The 22,647-nt window shown below is 35.0% G+C and overlaps 1 protein-coding gene and 2 long non-coding RNA genes across 10 annotated transcripts; 1 reads left to right on the forward strand and 2 right to left on the reverse strand.

Moving 5' to 3' along the window:
• Positions 1-1,556: 1,556 nt before the first annotated feature.
• On the reverse strand, positions 1,557-3,688 carry LOC105176317 (uncharacterized). Of its 5 annotated transcripts, none has more exons than XR_016063543.1 (4): positions 3,489-3,688; positions 2,658-3,291; positions 2,240-2,321; positions 1,557-1,778 (listed from the first exon to the last, which is right to left on the reverse strand). It is a non-coding gene; the product is annotated as an uncharacterized LOC105176317 (long non-coding RNA). The 5 variants fall into 5 exon arrangements; XR_016063541.1 differs by having other exon boundaries at positions 1,557-1,782; positions 3,109-3,291; positions 3,489-3,686; XR_016063542.1 differs by having other exon boundaries at positions 3,109-3,291; positions 3,513-3,685.
• A 4,703-nt stretch (positions 3,689-8,391) lies between these two features.
• LOC148784572 (uncharacterized) lies at positions 8,392-9,162 on the forward strand. Its single transcript, XM_088876893.1, has one exon. The coding sequence runs from the start codon at positions 8,392-8,394 to the stop codon at positions 9,160-9,162; it is 771 nt and encodes a 256-aa protein (XP_088733019.1).
• A 3,647-nt stretch (positions 9,163-12,809) lies between these two features.
• On the reverse strand, positions 12,810-18,199 carry LOC105180348 (uncharacterized). Of its 4 annotated transcripts, none has more exons than XR_016063729.1 (5): positions 18,056-18,199; positions 17,654-17,836; positions 16,785-16,866; positions 15,867-15,974; positions 12,810-13,031 (listed from the first exon to the last, which is right to left on the reverse strand). It is a non-coding gene; the product is annotated as an uncharacterized LOC105180348 (long non-coding RNA). The 4 variants fall into 4 exon arrangements; XR_016063728.1 differs by having other exon boundaries at positions 18,052-18,197; XR_016063726.1 differs by having other exon boundaries at positions 18,032-18,194.
• Between the last annotated feature and the right edge of the window lie 4,448 nt (positions 18,200-22,647).

Consider the following 22,647-nt stretch of genomic DNA (forward strand, 5'->3'; position numbering starts at 1 on the left):
ATGTTTAATTCACATGATATATATTTACAATTATTATAAAATTTTACTCCTTATTATTAAAATATATTAGTTTTCAGCTTCTCATTAAGGAAACAAATAACCCAAAAATAAAAACATAACAAAATCAGTCAATTAAGTAAAAAGTATAATGCAAAGTAACTATTTTGCCCTTGGAAGATACATTACAAGGAATTATCCCCATCACAATGTATCACGAGGAGTGTTGTTGTGCATATGAATTTTTTAATTTAAATCGAGTTAGATCAAACATAAATCAATTACACAGTAAATATAATACATTTATCATGGAATTGATGTGCAATTTAAGGGAAGTGATCCATTACACGTTAAATATATCATATTTATTGTATTTTGATCGAACCTGATTTAAATAAAGTTTTTTTTACTGTACATATATACAAATTTGAGCTATAAAATGTGAACAAATCACCAATCTATGAATCTGATTTCCTATATTTGTAGTGGCACTAACTACTAGTTGACAACTTACAAATTTAGGGACTCAAGTGAGAAAAAAAAAATTCTAAACTGGTCTTTTTATTCGCAATTATAATATTGTCAGAAGGATCAATTTTAGTCAAAATTCAAGTTTAGGGATGTTAAATCAAGAAATGAACTTGAGAAACTAAAACGATTCTAAATGAAAACATAATGAATCAACTATAATATTTAATTCTAATAAAGAAGAAAAATATATGATACTTCTAATTCCTCTAAAGTACTTAAAAGATGAATGATATATCTAATAAATAGCATAATATTTCAACATGCTTAATTTTCTAGGAAAGATCATAAATATTTATATAAAAAAAAAAAATTACTAGGGCACTTTAAAATTTAAATGAATAGCATATGAGTAACATGTAAATACTAATCCAAACTTCAAAAAAATAAAAATATAACATTGAATAAGTATCCTCAATTTTATTAAATTAAATGTATTGTTGAAAAATTTAAATCAAGTGATTTACGACTAATTAATTTTATTTTAATATTAATATTAGATTAATATTTTTAGATTATAAATTTTTCCATAATATAATGGATGTATCATTTCGAGAATTCTAATAATTGTAACTTATGATTAAATATAAAATAGTGAGAATGTTTTGAGTGTTTATTTCTATTGTAAGAAAACATTAGTACTTTTAACGGGGTACACTTTCATATTGTGCTCTTTTTGAGTTATATTGTTAATCTTTTATTAAATGAAACTTCTTACTAAAAAAATCCAAAATGAAGAATTTTGACTAATTATTTTTATCTATTGAGTTTGTTAATATTAATATTTTCTTTTTAGTTTGTTGATGATGATTGTATACTACAAAAGTTCTATTTTCTTTTATTTATTTTTGATTGGCAGTGTTTTTTCCATATGGAGAATAGAGTTCGAAAGTGTTCCAATTGTAAGCAGTATTAGGAAAAAAAAAAAGAAAAGAATTCTCAAAAAATAGTTGATTTGAGCTTCAATGATGTACCGACTTGTGTATATGGTTGAGTTGATTTTGATCAAGTAATAAATATACAACTGGAAATTGATTTCGGATCAAAATTTTTATTTCTTTGGCTAAGAAACAAGGCGGTCTTATTGGAGCCACAATACAAAGAAGGCCGAAGTACTACCATACACACTTAATTCTTATTTACAATAGACTCTTTACATAGATGGCTGCCGATTCTTGGAGAACCCAGGAGGGTTGATACTCTAGTGCAAAAGACTCATACTCCAAATTACTTGAACCCGATCGTCGTGAAAGCTGTCTTCACCAGCATTAAATTGTTAGAATGAAATAAACAAACAAAGAAATGTGTACAGACTCAACAATTAAAGAGAAAAACGCGCAACATCATGACATGCAATAACAACTTATATAAATAACATCTTCCCTCTAAGAACTAATTTAAACACCCAATTGTCACATATTGGCTGCTAAAAGAAGAGTGCATTCGACAACATCTAGAACCACATAATAACCTATATATCCATATATTCCTCTCTAAAGATTCCAATAGGCCACTGCTGTTGATTGCATTCTGAGGATCAGGGATTTCAATGGTAAATTAATGTCACTAAGAGTGGAAAATGACCAGATAAAACCAAGAAAAGACAATCATAAGCACAACAGTTTCTGAACAGAAATATTAGAACCAATCCATTCACAACTGAACAAAGACATGGCGTGAATTTCCAAACCAATCAAATTTACACATAACTGACCTTGTCTTCCACCAGTCAACTTGATTTGGAGACCCTTGTCGACAAACTTCGCCAAATCCAAAACTGTTCCTTTTCGACCAGACTGAAACAAAGAAACAATCTGTATATTAGAAAAACTGACAAAACATATATAGACATATAGATCTATATATATGCACCCGTGCACGCACACACGCCTGAGAAAGAAGAACCAATAAATCGTGTCCTTATTAAGGCTAGAATAGCATGTTTAGGGAATACGTCTCACGAGAGATTGCTAAAGAACAGCAGCTTTATGCAGCAACAAATATGGCTTGCAATTTTCGAAGAACCAAAGAAAACAATGAGAATAAACTTAACAGCTCTTCACTACACATCTTTTAACAAACAAGAGTAAATACATGATGCACCATATACAAGAACAAAACATGCAACTTACCTGTAATTACAATTGCTTATTCCCGCATTCTGAAAGTGACATGAAAGAAAGACTGCAGCTCATCCTTGCACATGATTTTAAAGCAAAGAAAGGATACAAGGGACAGTTCCACCAAAAGAACACTATCCCAAGAACACATTTTCTTGAAAATGAAGATAAATTCACCAACTTGACTTACTTTTTTCTTGAAAGGAGAAGCAGTTAAACACAGTCAAGAGACTTGGAAATAATTTTCAGGGAAGTTCCTTAAAAGTAGTTCCAGCAATTTCCTCGGTCATGTCTTGAAAATTTTATTATTTGGGAGTTGCTGATGCCAGAATTACCAACCCGTGTACAACTTCAACATAGAATGTTAGGAACTAACACCACCATTTTCTCACCATTTTATCCAGTGTAGCAATAAAAATCACAACAAAATCAATACAGTAATCAAACAGAAAAACAACCATACCAAAAGGGAAGAGGCCTCAGAACCTCCAATGATGGGAGCCGTCTTGGCTATTCTCCTCGCAAGTTCTGAACCAACAAAACTATCTTCACCGGCATCCTTGAATTTAAGTCCCGCACCTTTGTCCCCCGCAATAGTAATCCACGACGTACTAGAGAACCCAAGTAGTAGTTGAATTTCAAGAACCTTGAAATAATTCACCAACACCATAAAGAAAAAAAAAAAACAGAGTAAGACCGTGTACTTCAAGAATTCGTGATCTTTAAGTAGTCATCATACCAAGTTTTCCATTGGGCAGACAAATTCATTTAAACAAGATACATTTAATTTCACAAAGCAAGAACCCTAAATCAAGAAACTTAAAAAAGAAAAAAAAAACTCACTTGCTTTGATCAAGAAGTACCTACTGAAAAAAAGAAGAAACTGAGGTTGGAGAATGGTTGGTGGCTGTCAGCGGAGGAAGGCGACTGGTGGCTCTCAGCGGAGGAAGGCGCGGCTGCCTGAAATGTGAGAATTGGCTGCCGTCGAAATGGGACGTTTTTCTTGGCTTTTTTTTTTCATATGGTTTTAGTGTGTGTTTGGTATTTTACAACGGATAATAAAATTTGCACTGGGCTGGGCCGGTCACTCTTTGTTGGGCTTTAATGGATAAGTTTTTTGATCTTATTTGCCACATACATTTAGTTCTATAAATATAAATAGTCAATTACATTAATTTTTATTAATTATTATTTGTCATCATTATTTTTTATTTTTTTTAATCCATCCATTTATGTTAAATTTAGAATTATTTTTTTATTATAAATCTTTCAAAATTTACATCAATTAGGTTTTATAATTTAAGTAACTTAATATAAAAACCTTTCTCAGTTTTTAAAACTCGTTTTGTCCATCAATTAATAGATACCATATAATTTTTTTTATTTTATTATACTTATCATTATTTCATCATATTTTTTTTTTTTACGTACGTACATACTTATTATTGATTTTGTTTAAGAGGTCATGCAACAAAAACTACAGTGTTTAGTATCAATTAAAAAAAAAATTATTATTTTTAAATTAATAAATTTACAAATTCTTTAAATTATAAAAATTATATTTATCTGTTCAAACGTTATTGACTCAATTAAAAGTTTAATTCATTTAAATAAATAATTCAGTCAACGGAGGAAGGCGGCTGCCTAAAATCTTGACGACTGATGCCACCGTTCAAATAGAATGAACAAATTTTGTTTTTCTATATTTTTTTGCTACTTCTTCATTTTCACTTTCAACTGATATTTCTATAATTTATAGTGTATGTTTTAGTGTGTGTTGTGCATTTCACAACGGTAACAAATTCTTAGTTTTACAACTCACTTCCAATTGGTTTGAGCCGGTGGCCTTAATGGATAAACAATCTCTTTCAAAATTCACATCAATTAGTTTTTGTAATTTAAGTAATTTTATATAAAAACCTTTCACAATTTTTAAAATTCGATTTTGTCCATCAATTAACGCTATAATATTTTTTTATTTCATTATATTTATGTTTATATCAGAATTTTTTTTTATGTACGTACATATTAATTATTGAGGTTGGAGAAACTGAGGTTGGAGACTGGTGGCTGCCGACGGAGAAATGTAACTGCCTGAAATGTTGAAAACTGATGCCGCCGATGAAATAGAACGACTAAATTTTATTTATTTCTTTAATGTCATCTATTGTTATAATTATTATTAAATTAAACTACAACGAATTTCTAGAAAGTTTTTTTTATAATTATAAATATATCTTATATTTAAAATTATAAATATATTTAAAACCAATGAACATCTAACAAAAGTACTTATTTATGGATAGCTGTTATAAAAAGTATTTATTAGATAACAATTTTAACAAATATTCATAATTTTTATTGGATAAATTTTATTCTTAATATTTTAATTACACATTTTGAATTAATGTATTTGAAACTATTATTGCAACTATATTTTTTCAATGAATAACTTTTAAATTTATAAGAAAATCCCCTGACACATGAGCAAGCGCCCCTTGATGGGAAAATCCCCCCATTGCATCGGCAATCTCCGTCTGCTCCTCCCATGAGAGTACTCCCCCCGAAAGCTCTACCCCAAGAGTACTCGCTGGAACTGTTTCTAGCCTCGAGCAGTTGGTTCAGCGTTCTTGCATCACTTCTCTATGAATAAAAAGTTTCAAAAACGGCTGCATTTCTATTTACCATCCGCTAAATTGAGGGTGAGACTCTGAGAGACTACATGCAAAGGTTCGTGGACGCAGTGCGTGAGTTTCCCCATGTTAATCATGAGTTATTAGCCAGTATTGTCCAACAAAATCTGCTAACAGGAAGATTCAAGGAATCCATAGCCGGCAATCCCCCTAGAACTATGGAGGATTTACTCATGCGCTCCCATAAATCCATCCACATTAAGGAGTCGAATGCATCAGATCCTTCCCTCAATAGCAAAAGGAAGGGTCGGGAGAGGAAAAGGAACCGAAGAAAGAAGAACGCAAGCATGTACCTCGGGCGAGGTTCGCTCACTACACCCCCTTGAACGCTTCCAGAGGGGAGATATTAGTCGTAGCTGAGCAGCAATGGTTAATCAATTAATGGCCATGGAAAATGAAAGACAACCTTAAGAGACTCAAGTCCAACAAATATTTTGGCTTCCACTAAGATAGAGGGCACACGACGAAGGAGTGCCGCCACATGAAAAATGAGATAGGAACCTGATTTAGTGAGGATATTTGAAAGAATACGTCAACTAAGGATTGAATCCCCAACCTCGGGATCCAATGTCCACACAGACCAAGAACGACGACAACCTCCCCACTGCAGGGGTGGCCCGGCGGGTGATGACTCGGCTAATGCAAGAAAGGCTCTCGCTCGAGCAGCTAGGGGAAACCACGCGCAAGCCCCTATTCAAGTTTACAATATTAGTTTGAAACAAGGGATGAGATTTCATTTAGCCAACAGGACTTGGACCCAGTGAGGAATTAAAACAACGACGCCCTGGTCATCTCTGCCACGATCTCTAACTTTTGGATCAAAAAAATTTTAGTGGATAGTGGGAGTTCGGCGGACATTATATTCCACGACGCATATGTCCAATTAGGGATTGACAATGCTCAACTTCTGAAGGTGAACGCCCCACTCACAGATTTTAGCGGAAAAATAATCAAACCAGTAGGGGATGTAATGTTAACAATGTCTCCCGGCTCTTATCCAAAGAGGTCCACCAAATTGGTGAAGTTCCTCATGGTGAAGGCTCTATCTGCCTACAATGTTATCTTGGGGAGACCGAGCTTAAACCTCTTTAGAGCGATAGCATATACTTTCCACCTGAAACTTAAATTCGCCATCCCTAACGGCATGGGAGAAACCATGGGGGACGAGAGAATGGCCAAGGAATGCTACGTGAGTACCCTTAAAAGATCGCGTGAGAAACTGAATGAAGCAGCCGATGAGAAAACAAAGAGAAAGATGACTGATGGAAGACATGAGATGAGAGACACCGCGGAAGAGCACGTAGGAACAACCTATGGGGAGAAAAGAGTTGAAGCCCTGGAAGAGTTGAAGGTGATCCACGGCGAGAAGACGATGAAGATAGACACGGCGATGTGTCACAAAGAGAATTTAACTCAATTTTTGATAAAAAATGAGGAAGTGTTTGCATGGAGCATGACGGATTTTTATGGGATCTCACCTAACGTTATCACTCACCAGCTCAATGTAAAATCCCGAAGCAAAACCTATAAAGCAAAAATAGAAAAAGGATATTCGAGCTGGAGAGAAGTCAAGCGATAAGAGCAAAAATGGATAAGCTGCTTAAGGCCGAACACATATGCCCGGTGCAATACCCCGAGTGGCTGGCTAATGTTGTCTTGGTTCCGAAGCCAAACGAAAAATATCGCATCTGTATTGACTTCACAGATCTGAGCAAGGCATGTCTAAAGGATCCCTTCCCCCTCCCACGTATTGACCTCTTGGTTGACTCCACCTCCAGATGTGAAATGTTGAGCTTCCTAGACGCATATCAAGGCTACAATCAAATTCCTTTGGCCTCTGAAGGTCAAGAGAAAACAAGTTTTGTCACGGACCAAGGGATCTTCTGTTACAATGTCATGTCATTCGGCCTGAAAAATGCAGAGACAACATATCAACCATTTGTCAACTACATGTTCAAAAACCAAATTGGTTGAAACATGGAGGTCTACATAGATGACATGTTGGTTAAGAGTGTGAAAGAACAGGATCAAATCAAGGATCTAGAAGAGTGCTTCCAAATATTGAAAGCTTTTGGCAATGAAGTTTAATCCCGCTAAGTGTACCTTTGGAGTGGGGGTGGGGAATTTCTAGGGTACATGATCTCCAAGAGCGGAATAGAAGCAAACCCCGACAAAATTAGCACTGTCATGAACATGCCCCCACCAAAGTCGGTCGAAGAGGTACAAAAACTCGTGGAAAATTGGCATCCTTGAATAGATTCATTTCACAATCTACGAATAAAGGCCTACATTTCTTCAAGATCCTTCGCGGCGCGGAAAAGTTTGGGTGATGCTAATCCATCCAAGAAGCATTTGACGAGCTGAAGAAGTATTTATCTTCCCCGCCTTTATTGACGAAACCTAAAATAGGATAAACCTTCTACCTTTACTTGGCGATTTTAGAAAATGTTGTTAGCTCAGTTTTGGTACGAAAGGAAAACAAAGGGCACCACCTGGTGTACTAAGTTAGCAGGATGTTGCAGGGGGCTGAATCCAGGTACTCCTAAATTCAAAACTAGCATTCTCTTTAATCACTGCAGCTAGAAAGTTGAGGCCGTATTTTCAGGTGCACCTAGTGGTTGTGTCGACAAATCATCCTTTGAAGCAAGTGTTGTCGAGTTCGGAGCTCTCTGGGACAATGGTCAAGTGGGCAGTAGAGTTAAGTGAGTTTAGCGTCGTGTTTCACCCCAGGCCAGTCATTAAAGCACAAGTGCTAGCCGATTTCACCGTCGAGTTGGCGTACAACGCGGCAAGTATTTCTACGCTTTCCTGGAGTATGCACATCAATAGATCATCCACATCGGCGGGAAGTAGGGATGGAATAGTTCTAGAGAGCCCTAAAGGAGATGAATTTGAGTATGCTATAAAATTAGAATACCCTCGTCGAATATAAGGCATTTTTAGAAGGACGTAAGTTAGCTTTGGACGCTGGGGCGAAAAAGATTATCATTTATAGTGATTCACAACTGGTGGTTAACTAGATCCAAGGATCCTTTGAGACACGAGATGAAAAAATGGCCAAGTATTCCCTGAAAGCGAAAAATCTATTTGAGAAGTTCGAAGAAGCCTTTGTTGTTCAGGTGTTGAGAACAGATAATGCTGTAGCCGACCAACTAGCCAAGTTAACAAGCTCGATGGCAGCCATCCGAAGCAGAAGAATCACTTTTCTCTCGTCGCAAAGAGCCGTGATACAGGAGCAAGAGGAGATTATGTGCGTGGACCCAACACCTCTGAGTTGGAAAGAACAGATCGTCAGATTCCTAACTGATGGAACTATACTGGAGGACCAAAAAGAGGTAAATGCCTTGAAAGGAAAAGCATCCCGCTTCATTATGATAGATGGAGACATATACAAACGTGGTTTCTCGCTGCCCCTCCTAAAGTGCCTGACTCCTGAAGAGGAAAATTATGTCCTAAGAGAGATACATGAGGGAATTTGCGAAAACCAACTTGGACGAAAGGCCTTAGCGGGAAAAGCCCTCAGGCATGGATTCTTTTGGCCAACGATGATCTCCGACGCACATGAGTTGCTAAGGCGATGCCGTTCATGCCAAGAACATGCAAACATTAATCACCAGCCGACAGCGCTAATGCAACCCCTTGAAAGTCCCTGCCCTTTTGATCAGAGGGGTTTGGACCTAGTTGTCTCTTTTCCACAAGCTGCAGGACTAAAAAAGTTCTTGGTTGCGGTGGACTATTTTACAAAGTGGGTAGAGGCCAAGCCGTTAGCCAAGATATCGGAGAAAGGTCAAGTTCCTAAGGAAGAACATCATATGACGTTTTAGATCCCCGGTGCCATAATATACGACAATGGGACTACGTTTTCGGGGAATAAACTTAAGGACTGGTACAAGGAGCTGGCGATCAAATAATTATTCACATCAGTTAGTAATCACCAAGCAAACGGACAGATGGAGGTCACCAATCGGATAATCCTTTAACATTTGGATACTCGATTGGGAACCGAAAAGGGAACATGGGTGAGTGAGCTCCCTAGAGTTTTATGGGCATATCGAACGACACCAAGAACTCCTATGGGAGAATTCCCGTTTAACCTATCTTATGGGACAAATGTTGTAGAGCTGGCAGGAATAGGAGAACTTTGTTGGCGAGTGAAAAATTACAACCCTGACTACAACGAGCAAGGGTTGAGGATGAACGTAAACTTTTTCGAAGAGGGCAGAGAAAACGCCACAATCCGGGCCACTATGTATAGAACCAATGCGAGAGTCAAGCCGAGAAGTTTTCAAGTGGGATATCTGGTGATGCAAAAAGCCGAAGCTTCGGGCCCCATTGGGAAGTTGGATGCAAAGTGGGACATCCCTCGCACGTGGAACATCGCAAATCTCAAGAAGTATTACTGTTAAGTTCTCTGGGTATGTAAAGTTCACTTTTTGAATGTTTTGTAATAGGGAGCAAAGTAGAAGTGTAGCGTTTTGTCCCTCGCCATCGACCTCTTGTGAAACTCTTGTAATTTACGCTTAAGTAATGAAGTTAATTTTCCCGCTGTAGTTCAAAATTTCTTTGATAAGGGGGATCTATGAATTTTCGAGAGGCCCCCTTGAGGTACCAATTGCCCCGGGACCTCTAACAAAAAATCCACTAAGATCAACCCCCAGCGACGTTATCCTCGGAGAATTTTGCCTCCCTAAATGAAGTTGGCAAAGATCCAACTCCGGGACGCGAGCGAAATCATCCCTTGAGGCAACATCCAATCAAAATACATTGCGTAAAAAAAGCAAACTCATCCTAGAAAGATACAACGCGAGTGACATAAAAGCCGATTAAGTAAAATACTACAAAATCATGAGTTAGAACCGCCTACTTACAAAATTGCCCCATATGAGGCGAAGCGGTCATCCTAAATAATATGCGTTGATTACATGGAGAGTCAAATTCATACTAAACAAAATAATCCGATTAAATTCCGAGATTAAATCCTAAGTAACAAACGAAAAACTACGAAACTTTTAAACTTGGGGGGCTCAACCGTCGGCAACTTCCACCACCTCCTCTTCACCCTCCGACACCTCAGGATCGAGGAGCCCATTGTCTTCTTCAACAATCCGGCCATTCTTGCGAAGGGTCCAACGAAGGACACGGCGACACCTTCGAATTGCATCATCATAAATAAGAGTTGCCTTGTCAGTTAAGATCGTATCGAACTTCTCTGATTCTTGGAACCTCGAGACCGCTTCTCTTGAGCCCTGGTACCGAACCACCTGAGGCGCGATCGCGAGTTGGGTGGGGGACTGCACCCCCCTACCTGAGGCGCCGCCTCAAACCGACGGGTGCCCCCCCCCACCTTCGTCGTGCCCCACCTTCCGTTGGGTGTGCCGTCGTCTGTCTGCAATCTAACTCACGGCCATTTTCACATTCACCCTCCCCACTCCACATTTCAATCAAAGAAGCAAAATACAAAGCAAGAACACCAAATAAAGAAGAAACAAAATTTAACTAAGGAAGAGAGCTACCTTTGCTAGCCATTGTGGAGAAAATGGGGTTGGGAGTTTGAAATGCAAATGAAATGAGAAAAATATAAGTGAGTAAGTGGAAGACAAACATGGGGCACATATCAAACAAATTCAACCCACCGCACCGTATAACTTCCAACGGTACTATAAATACAAAAAATATTAATTTTTTAAGGCAACCACTATTTATTGCAAGTGACCATTTTTCTTACTAAAAGACCTTCCTCAAAAATCATGTTTCACCTGATGCATATTTGTGCCGTAGGTAACATTTTTAATTTTATCTATTCGTAAAAATCTCGACCACATCAATATATGTACATATATATATATATATATTAATGATTACATAACTGAATTAATATTGTGGGATACTAATGTTTAATTCACATGATATATATTTACAATTATTATAAAATTTTACTCCTTATTATTAAAATATATTAGTTTTCAGCTTCTCATTAAGGAAACAAATAACCCAAAAATTAAAACATAACAAAATCAGTCAATTAAGTAAAAAGTATAATGCAAAGTAACTATTTTGCCCTTGGAAGATACATTACAAAGAATTATCCCCATCACAATGTATCACGAGGAGTGTTGTTGTGCATATAAATTTTTTAATTTGTGCATATAAATTTTTTAATTTAAATCGAGTTAGATCAAACATAAATCAATTACACAGTAAATATAATACACTTATCATGGAATTGATGTGCAATTTAAGGGAAGTGATCCATTACACGTTAAATATATCATATTTATTGTATTTTGATCGAACCTGATTTAAATAAAGTTTTTTTTACTGTACATATATACAAATTTGAGCTATAAAATGTGAACAAATCACCAATCTATGAATCTGATTTCCTATATTTGTAGTGGCAGTAACTACTAGTTGACAACTTACAAATTTAGGGAATCAAGTGAGAAAAAAAAATTCTAAACTGGTCATTTTGTTCCCAATTATAATATTGTCAGAAGGATCAATTTAAGACAAAATTCAAGTTTAGGGATGTTAAATCAAGAAATGAACTTGAGAAACTAAAACGATTCTAAATGAAAACATAATGAATCAACTATAATATTTAATTCTAATAAAGAAGAAAAATATATGATACTTCTAATTCCTCTAAAGTACTTAAAAGATGAATGATATATCTAATAAATAGCATAATATTTCAACATGCTTAATTTTCTAGGAAAGATCATAAATATTTATATAAAAAAAAAACAATTACTAGGGCACTTTAAAATTTAAATGAATAGCATATGAGTAACATGTAAATACTAATCCAAACTTCAAAAAAATAAAAATATAACATTGAATAAGTATCCTCAATTTTATTAAATTAAACGTATTGTTGAAAAATTTAAATCAAGTGATTTACTACTAATAATTTTATTTTAATATTAATATTAGATTAATATTTTTAGATTATAAATTTTTCCATAATATAATGGATGTATCATTTCGAGAATTCTAATAATTGTAACTTATGATTAAATATAAAATAGTGAGAATGTTTTGAGTGTTTATTTCTATTATAAGAAAACATTCGTACCTTTTACGTGGTACGCTTCATATTGTGCTCTTTTTGAGTTATATTGTTAATCTTTTATTAAATGAAACTTATTACTAAAACAATCCAAAATAAAAAATTTTGACTTATTATTTTTATTTTACTATTGAGTTTGTTAATATTATTATTTTCTTTTTAATTTGTTGTTGATGATTGTATACTACAAAAGTTCTATTTTCTTTTATTTATTTTTGATTGGCAGTGTTTTTTCCGTATGGAGAATAGAGTTCGAAGGTGTTCCAACTGTAAGCAGTATTGGGAAAAAAAAAAAAGAAAAGAATTCTAAAAAAATAATTGATTTAAGCTTCAATGATGTACCAACTTGTGTATATGGTTGAGTTGATTTTGATCAAGTAATAAATATACAACAAGAAATTGGTTTCGGATCAAAACTTTTACTTCTTTGGCTAAGAAACAAGGCGGTCTTATTGGAGCCACAATACAAAGAAGGCCGAAGTACTACCATACACACTTAATTCTTATTTACAATAGACTCTTTACATAGATGGCTGCCGATTCTTGGAGAACCCAGGAGGGTTGATACTCTGGTGCAAAAGACTCATACTCCAAATTACTTGAACCCGATCGTCGTGAAAGCTGTCTTCACCAGCATTAAGTTGTTAGAATGAAATAAACAAACAAGAAAATGTGTACAGAATCAACAATTAAAGAGAAAAACGCGCAACATAATGACATGCAATAACATATTCCCTCTAAGAACTAATTTAAACACCCAATTGTCACATATTGGCTGCTAAAAGAAGAGTGCATCTTCGACAACATCTAGAACCACATAATAACCTATATATCCATATATTCCTCTCTACCATTTTCTAGCCAAAAAAGCAACCTTTGACCTTATCAATTGTTTCTTTATCAATTTTTCCCATATTCAGAAATCAAGTAAGGTTGAAACCATTGCAATTTACTTTGTATAATTGAAACCCAAAAGTGTCTAATTTCTATGAAACACTCACGTACTCAACATTCTAATTTGGAATCGATGCAATTACGGATTCTGAGACCGCTTTAAATATGACAGGCGCAAGAGAGTTGGAGTTGAGACGTAAACAAGAAGTAACCCTCCATTATTTTTCTTGGTTTATTCTCGGTTTGTTCATTATATTAGGTTTTGTTTCCATGTTGCTTTATCAAAACTTTTTGTTTGTCGTACATTTAAGATTCTTGTACAAATTTTACAAAAACACCATATTTGTTCATATCATCGACATCTCAACTTTGCAGGCGTATCAAAGTATTGTTGGAAATTCTATATCATACAATCACAAATTAGTTCATTTGTGAACTTTAAAAAATAACATACATATAATAAATTGCATAACTGTTCTAGATGCCAATCTCATTATCGTTTTTTAAATTATTTGTCAAATATCTTAAAAGAATTTTCAACACATCTTAACAAGTTTCAGCACGATAATCATTTGTCGAAAGAAAAGTTAATAATGTATTTCTTGAAAATCTGAACAAATATGGCAATGAATGCAATTTGACCAAAAATAGTAAACTGAATGCTTTTTAAAATGTTACAAAAAAACTTCAAAAACGGTTTCAAAGTCGATTACTTTTATAAAATTAAAATTCAACAAAAAAAACTTCACTTAAAGTCCAAAACATATGACTTGCCATGCATTTATCCAAAAACAATTACATGATTTCATCTATTGCTAATCAAAATATTTTGTTAATTTTTCTTCATTATTGTAAGTTCAAGCTGATTTTGGAAAAATGAGTTTATTATAAAACACTTGACAAGAAAAACAAATCTTTGAGTAAAATATAAAAGCTGCTTTTGAGAACATTAATTGATAACAGAAGAATAGTTGACAAGGAAACCAATTTCCAGTAATATTTAAAGGTTCTTCAAACACAATTTAAGTTAGCAAAACTCTGTGTACCTCAAAAACCATTTATCGACTCATGAAATTATATAGTACTCACAAAATATTTACCAAGTCCTCTTGAAAAACAGATTTTAAATTGGCATCTAGACAACAGTTAGACATTTTAGTATAGCATTTAATTTTCAAAGTTCACAAATAAAATAATTCATGATCGAATGATATAGATTTTTCAACGCATTTTTCTATGATACGCCTGCAAAAACAAGAGGTTAATAACATGAACCAACATGAATTTTGTAAATTCATACAAGAATTTCAAATGCATTACGAACAAAAAATTTTAAGGCAAGCGCATGAAAAGAGAACCCAACACAATAAATGAACCAAGAATAAATTTACGAAAAAAGAGGAGGGTTTACTCTCCAATTTAGGTCTCAACTCTAACCTCGCACCCTTCACATTTTGAGCAGCCTCAAAACCCATAATTATTTTCTTTCCAAACGAGAATGGTGATTTTGTGACTTTTCAAAGAAATTAGAGCAATACAATTGGGTTTGAATTATACAAGTAAAATCAATGGTTCAACCACCTTGATTCCAAAATATGGAAGAAAAATTGACAAAGAAGAATTAATAGGGGCACTGATTACTTTTGAGTTAGAAACCAGAATAGAGGAATATGAAGATAGGTAGGCTACCATTTAGGTTCTAAAATGTCGTCAAATAGCATACTTTAGCAGCCAACATATGTTTCAACTGAGCATTTAAATCCTACTTAACCTTTTGATTCCCGCACAATATTTATCGATATGAGGTTATCTACTTCGCACATGGCAAATCAAATTCAAACTCTGGCCCTAGCTCTTGTAAAAGACAAGTATGAATCACACATACCAACTGACATGCTTCACTTGTAGAATCAAATAAATGCATATTATACATATTACTGAAAAATGATTTATGACCAGTAACAATAAAACTCGCATATAAAAGAATTCGTGCTAGATTACCAGTAACAACAGTACTTCTTGAAGAGATTATAAATAGTATGACATCTATTCTTTGCATTAAGATAGAATCATGAAGGCACAAAAGAAAACAACACAAATACATAATTGCGACATGCTCTAATTTAAAATTTAAAGGCATAAAATAGATACCGCATAAACAAGATACTTTTCTATATGGCACTTGAGAGAAAATATTCTGTCTGTCCATTAATTGGTCTAGGAAGTTAAAATATCACTGTCCTAAGGGAATATTATAATACTTGAAGTCAAGTTAAGATAAGAGCAAGGGAGAGTGGATGATGGCACTTAGCTTTCAGCGGATTACATATAAGAGTAAAATACTTAGGAAGTTTCATCACAGTCCCAAGAGAATATTAAGATAGTTAAAGTCAAGTTCAAATTAGAGTAAGAGAGAATGGACGGATGACACTTAGCCATCAGTGGATCACATATATGCAATAAGAGGTGAAGTAGGCAAATTGATCAGTAAACATACTTACTGCTCCTTAAGTAGACACAGATTCACTAATCAAAGTGAAGATATACATGGCTTTCCATTACCTTCAAGCAGTAGTCTTACTCTAGATTGTGCAATTGACAACATCAGCATCTTGCTCGTATAGCTCCATGTGTTAATAAGTGGAGCCAAAAGGTTTCAGCACCAAAGTCCTACGTGAACCAAGGATCATTTGGCAGCAATTTTCAGAAAACTTAAAATATCACTAACCTCGCATACAGGTAGAAATCATTTCCAAAAAAATCTTTTGTGAAAAGCTTGTAAGTGTACGTACGATTCTTTTATATCAATGCAAATAACCTTTTCCCAAAACAAGAAAATCACTTCCATTACATTTTTGCATTCATTTAGATTATATAACTTCAAGTAAAGAACTTTCTGAAACAGAAAATGCATACATTTATATTATTGCTGCAGTCACATTCTTTCCTATCTCAATGGTAGGAAGATCACACAACACACCAAGATGACAATCCAAACAAAAGCCTGTAGATCCTCATGGAAGATTTGGAGAAACAAAGTGACTATGTCATGAACACTCATCGCAATTTGATAAAGTCTTGCAATTAACACAAGCGTACTGATCAATCAAAACTTAAGAAAAGGGACGGGAAAATATATGCATGCAGAACACATTGCAGACGTTTTGGAAAATGATAAGTCAAAACAAAGCAACAATTAAACTGTAAATAGTGAAATCTTAAGGAGGATTTAATTGCAGTAATCCGGGGAACAAAATTGTTTGAGATTCCAATAGGCCACTGCTGTTGATTGCATTCTGAGGATCAGGGATTTCAATGGTAAATTAATGTCACTAAGAGTGGAAAATGACCAGATAAAACCAAGAAAAGACAATCATAAGCACAACAGTTTCTGAACAGAAATATTAGAACCAATCCATTCACAACTGAACAAAGACATGGCCTGAATTTCCAAACCAATCAAATTTACTCATAACTGACCTTGTCTTCCACCAGTTAACTTGATTTGGAGACCCTTGTCGACAAACTTCGCCAAATCCAAAACTGTTCCTTTTCGACCAGACTGAAACAAAGAAACAATCTGTATATTAGAAAAACTGACAAAACATATATAGACATATAGATCTATATATATGCACCCGTGCACGCACACACGCCTGAGAAAGAAGAACCAATAAATCGTGTCCTTATTAAGGCTAGAATAGCATGTTTAGGGAATACGTCTCACGAGAGATTGCTAAAGAACAGCAGCTTTATGCAGCAACAAATATGGCTTGCAATTGTCGAAGAACCAAAGAAAACAATGAGAATAAACTTAACAGCTCTTCACTACACATCTTTTAACAAACAAGAGTAAATACATGATGCACCATATACAAGAACAAAACATGCAACTTACCTGTAATTACAATTGCTTATTCCCGCATTCTGAAAGTGACATGAAAGAAAGACTGCAGCTCATCCTTGCACATGATTTTAAAGCAAAGAAAGGATACAAGGGACAGTTCCACCAAAAGAACACTATCCCAAGAACACATTTTCTTGAAAATGAAGATAAATTCACCAACTTGACTTACTTTTTTCTTGAAAGGAGAAGCAGTTAAACACAGTCAAGAGACTTGGAAATAATTTTCAGGGAAGTTCCTTAAAAGTAGTTCCAGCAATTTCCTCGGTCATGTCTTGAAAATTTTATTATTTGGGAGTTGCTGATGCCAGAATTACCAACCCGTGTACAACTTCAACATAGAATGTTAGGAACTAACACCACCATTTTCTCACCATTTTATCCAGTGTAGCAATAAAAATCACAACAAAATCAATACACTAATCAAACAGAAAAACAACCATACCAAAAGGGAAGAGGCCTCAGAACCTCCAATGATGGGAGCCGTCTTGGCTATTCTCCTCGCAAGTTCTGAACCAACAAAACTATCTTCACCGGCATCCTTGAATTTAAGTCCCGCACCTTTGTCCCCCGCAATAGTAATCCACGGCGTACTAGAGAACCCATGTAGTAGTTGAATTTCAAGAACCTTGAAATAATTCACCAACACCATAAAGAAAAAAAAAACAGAGTAAGACCGTGTACTTCAAGAATTCGTGATCTTTAAGTAGTCATCATACCAAGTTTTCCATTGGGCAGACAAATTCATTTAAACAAGATACATTTAATTTCACAAAGCAAGAACCCTAAATCAAGAAACTTAAAAAAGAAAAAAAAAACTCACTTGCTTTGATCAAGAAGTACCTACTGAAAAAAAGAAGAAACTGAGGTTGGAGAATGGTTGGTGGCTGTCAGCGGAGGAAGGCGCGGCTGCCTGAAATGTGAGAATTGGCTGCCGTCGAAATGGGACGTTTTTCTTGGCTTTTTTTTTTCATATGGTTTTAGTGTGTCTTTGGTATTTTACAACGGATAATAAAATTTGCACTGGGCTGGGCCGGTCACTCTTTGTTGGGCTTTAATGGATAAGTTTTTTGATCTTATTTGCCACATACATTTAGTTCTATAAATATAAATAGTTAATTACATTAATTTTTATTAATTATTATTTGTCATCATTATTTTTTATTTTTTTTAATCCATCCATTTATGTTAAATTTAGAATTATTTTTTTTATTATAAATCTTTCAAAATTTACATCAATTAGGTTTTATAATTTAAGTAACTTAATATAAAAACCTTTCTCAGTTTTTAAAACTCGTTTTGTCCATCAATTAATAGATACCATATAATTTTTTTTTATTTTATTATACTTATCATTATTTCATCATATTTTTCTTTTTTTATGTACGTACATACTTATTATTGATTTTGTTTAAGAGGTCATGCAACAAAAACTACAGTGTTTAGTATCAATTATAAAAAAATTATTATTTTTAAATTAATAAATTTACAAATTCTTTAAATTATAAAAATTATATCTATCTGTTCAAACGTTATTGACTCAATTAAAAGTTTAATTCATTTAAATAAATAATTCAGTCGGCGGAGGAAGGCGGCTGCCTAAAATCTTGACGACTGATGCCACCGTTCAAATAGAATGAACAAATTTTGTTTTTCTATATTTTTTGCTACTTCTTCTTTTTCACTTTCAACTGATATTTCTATAATTTATAGTGTATGTTTTAGTGTGTGTTGTGCATTTCACAACGGTAACAAATTCTTAGTTTTACAACTCACTTCCAATTGGTTTGAGACGCTGGCCTTAATGGATAAACAATCTCTTTCAAAATTCACATCAATTAGTTTTTGTAATTTAAGTAATTTTATATAAAAACCTTTCACAATTTTTAAAATTCGATTTTGTCCATCAATTAATGCTATAATATTTTTTTATTTCGTTATATTTATGTTTATATCAGAATTTTTTTTTTATGTACGTACATATTAATTATTGATTTTATTTGAGAGGTCATGCGACAAAAACTTGTTTAATATCAATTATAAAAAAATATTATTCTTAAATTAATGAATTTATAAATTCTTTAAATTATAAAAATTATATTTATCTATTCAAATGTTATTGACTCAAATAAAAGTTGGATTCATTTATGAATAATTTTATTGAGTGAAGTGATCATAAGCATATAAATATGATTAAGTTGGTATTTATAATTTCATATAATTAATAATAATTTATGCTATATATATGTGTCTTTATCCAATTTATTTATTTATTTTTAAGCATTATTTGGCTTATAATTTACTTATTGGATACATTTTATTCTTAATATTTTAATTACACATTTCTAATTAATGCATTTTAATTTCATAATGCAGAACCCTAAATCAAGAAACTTAAAAAAGAAAAAAAAAACCTCACTTGCTTTGAGTTGATCACTTTCAAGAAGTACCAGTACCCACTTAAAGGAAGAAGAAACTGAGGTTGGAGACTGGTGGCTGCCGACGGAGAAATGTAACTGCCTGAAATGTTGAGAATTGATGCCGCCGATGAAATAGAACGACTAAATTTTATTTATTTCTTTAATGTCATCTATTGTTATAATTATTATTAAGTTAAACTACAACGAATTTCTAGAAAGTTTTTTTTTATAATTATAAATATATCTTATATTTAAAATTATAAATAAATTTAAAACCAATGAACGTCTAACAAAAGTACTTATTTATGGATAGCTGTTGTAAAAAGTATTTATTAGATAACAATTTTAACAAATATTCATAATTTTTATTGGATAAATTTTATTCTTAATATTTTAATTACACATTTCGAATTAATGTATTTGAAACTATTATTGCAACTATATTTTTTCAATGAATAACTTTTAAATTTATAAGAAAATCCCCTGACACATGAGCAAGCGCCCCTTGATGGGAAAATCCCCCCATTGCATCGGCAATCTCCGTCTGCTCCTCCCATGAGAATACTCCCCCCGAAAGCTCTACCCCAAGAGTACTCGCTGGAACTGTTTCTAGCCTCGAGCAGTTGGTTCAACGTTCTTGCATCACTTCTCTATGAATAAAAAAGTTTCAAAAACGGCTGCATTTTTATTTACCATCCGCCAAATTGAGGGTGAGACTCTGAGAGACTACATGCAAAGGTTCGTGGACGCAGTGCGTGAGTTTTCCCATGTTAATCATGAGTTATTGGCCAGTATTGTCCAACAAAACCTGCTAACAGGAAGATTCAAGGAATCCATAGCCGGCAATCCCCCTAGAACTATGGAGGATTTACTCATGCGCTCCCATAAATCCATCCACATTGAGGAGTCGAACGCATCGGATCCTTCCCTCAATAGCAAAAGGAAGGGTCGGGAGAGGAAAAAGGAACCGAAGAAAGAAGAACGCAAGCATGTACCTCGGGCGGGGTTCGCTCACTACACCCCCTTGAACGCTTCCAGAGGGGAGATATTAGTCGTAGCTAAGCAGCAATGGTTAATCAATTAATGGCCATGGAAAATGAAAGACAACCTTAAGAGACTCAAGTCCAACAAATATTGTGGCTTCCACTAAGATAGAGGGCACACGACGAAGGAGTGCCACCACATGAAAAATGAGATAGGAAACCTGATTCAATGAGGATACTTGAAAGAATACGTCAACCAAGGATTGAATCTCCAACCTCGGGATCCAATGTCCACACAGACCAAGAACGACGACAACCTCCCCACCGCAGGGGTTATCGCCGTAATTTTAATTGGCCCGGCGGGTGATGACTCGGCTAATGCAAGAAAGGCTCTCGCTCGAGCAGCTAGGGGAAACCACGCGCAAACCCCTATTCAAGTTTACAATATTAGTTTGAAACAAGGGATGATATTTCATTTAGCCAACAGGACTTGGACCCAGTGAGGAATTAAAACAACGACGCCCTGGTCATCTCTGCCACGATCTCTAACTTTTGGGTCAAAAAAATTTTAGTGGATAGTGGGAGTTCGGCGGACATTATATTCCACGACGCATATGTCCAATTAGGGATTGACAACGCTCAACTTCTAAAGGTGAACGCCCCACTCACAGATTTTAGCGGGAAAATAATCAAACCAGTAGGGGATGTAATGCTAACAATGTCTCCCGGCTCTTATCCAAAGAGGTCCACCAAATTGGTGAAGTTCCTTATGGTGAAGGCTCTATCTGCCTACAATGTTATCTTGGGGAGACCGAGCTTAAACCTCTTTAGAGCGATAGCATATACTTTCCACCTGAAACTTAAATTCGCCATCCCTAACGGCATGGGAGAAACCATGGGGGACGAGAGAATGGCCAAGGAATGCTACGTGAGTACCCTTAAAAGATCGCGTGAGAAACTGAATGAAGCAGCCGATGAGAAAACAAAGAGAAAGATGACTGATGGAAGACATGAGATGAGAGACACCGCGGAAGAGCACGTAGGAACAACCTATAGGTAGAAAAGAGTTGAAGCCCTGGAAGAGTTGAAGGTGATCCACGGTGAGAAGACGATGAAGATAGACACGGCGATATGTCACAAAGAGAATTTAACTCAATTTTTGATAAAAAATGAGGAAGTGTTTGCATGGAGCATGACGGATTTTTATGGGATCTCACCTAACGTTATCACTCACCAGCTCAATGTAAATCCCGAAGCAAAACCTTAAAAGCAAAAAAAGAAAAAGGATATTCGAGTTGGAGAGAAGTCAAGCGATAAGAGCAAAAATGGATAAGCTGCTTAAGGCCGAACACATATGCCCGGTGCAATACCCCGAGTGGCTGGCTAATGTTGTCTTGGTTCCGAAGCCAAACGAAAAATAGCGCCTCTGTATTGACTTAACAAATCTGAGCAAGGCATGTCTAAAGGATCCCTTCCCCCTCCCACGTATTGACCTCTTGGTTGACTCCACCTCCAGATGTGAAATGTTGAGCTTCCTAGACGCGTATCAAGGCTACAATCAAATTCCTTTGGCCTCTAAAGGTCAAGAGAAAACAAGTTTTGTCACGGACCAAGGGATCTTCTATTACAAGGAGCTGGCGATCAAATAATTCTTCACATCAGTTAGTAATCACCAAGCAAACGGACAGATGGAGGTCACCAATCGGATAATCCTTTAACATTTGGATACTCGATTGGGAACCGAAAAGAGAACATGGGTGAGTGAGCTCCCTAGAGTTTTATGGGCATATCGAACGACACCAAGAACTCCTATGGGAAAATTCCCGTTTAACCTATCTTATGGGACAAATGTTGTAGAGCTGGCAGAAATAGGAGAACTTTGTTGGCGAGTGAAAAATTACAACCCTGACTACAACGAGCAAGGGTTGAGGATGAACGTAAACTTTTTCGAAGAGGGCAGAGAAAACGCCACAATCTGGGCCACTATGTATAGAACCAATGCGAGAGTCAAGCCGAGAAGTTTTCAAGTGGGAGAT

The sequence above is a fragment of the Sesamum indicum genome, linkage group LG13, assembly GCF_026168435.1.
Source record: "Sesamum indicum cultivar Baizhima isolate 11 linkage group LG13, ASM2616843v1, whole genome shotgun sequence".
NCBI lineage: Eukaryota > Viridiplantae > Streptophyta > Magnoliopsida > Lamiales > Pedaliaceae > Sesamum > Sesamum indicum.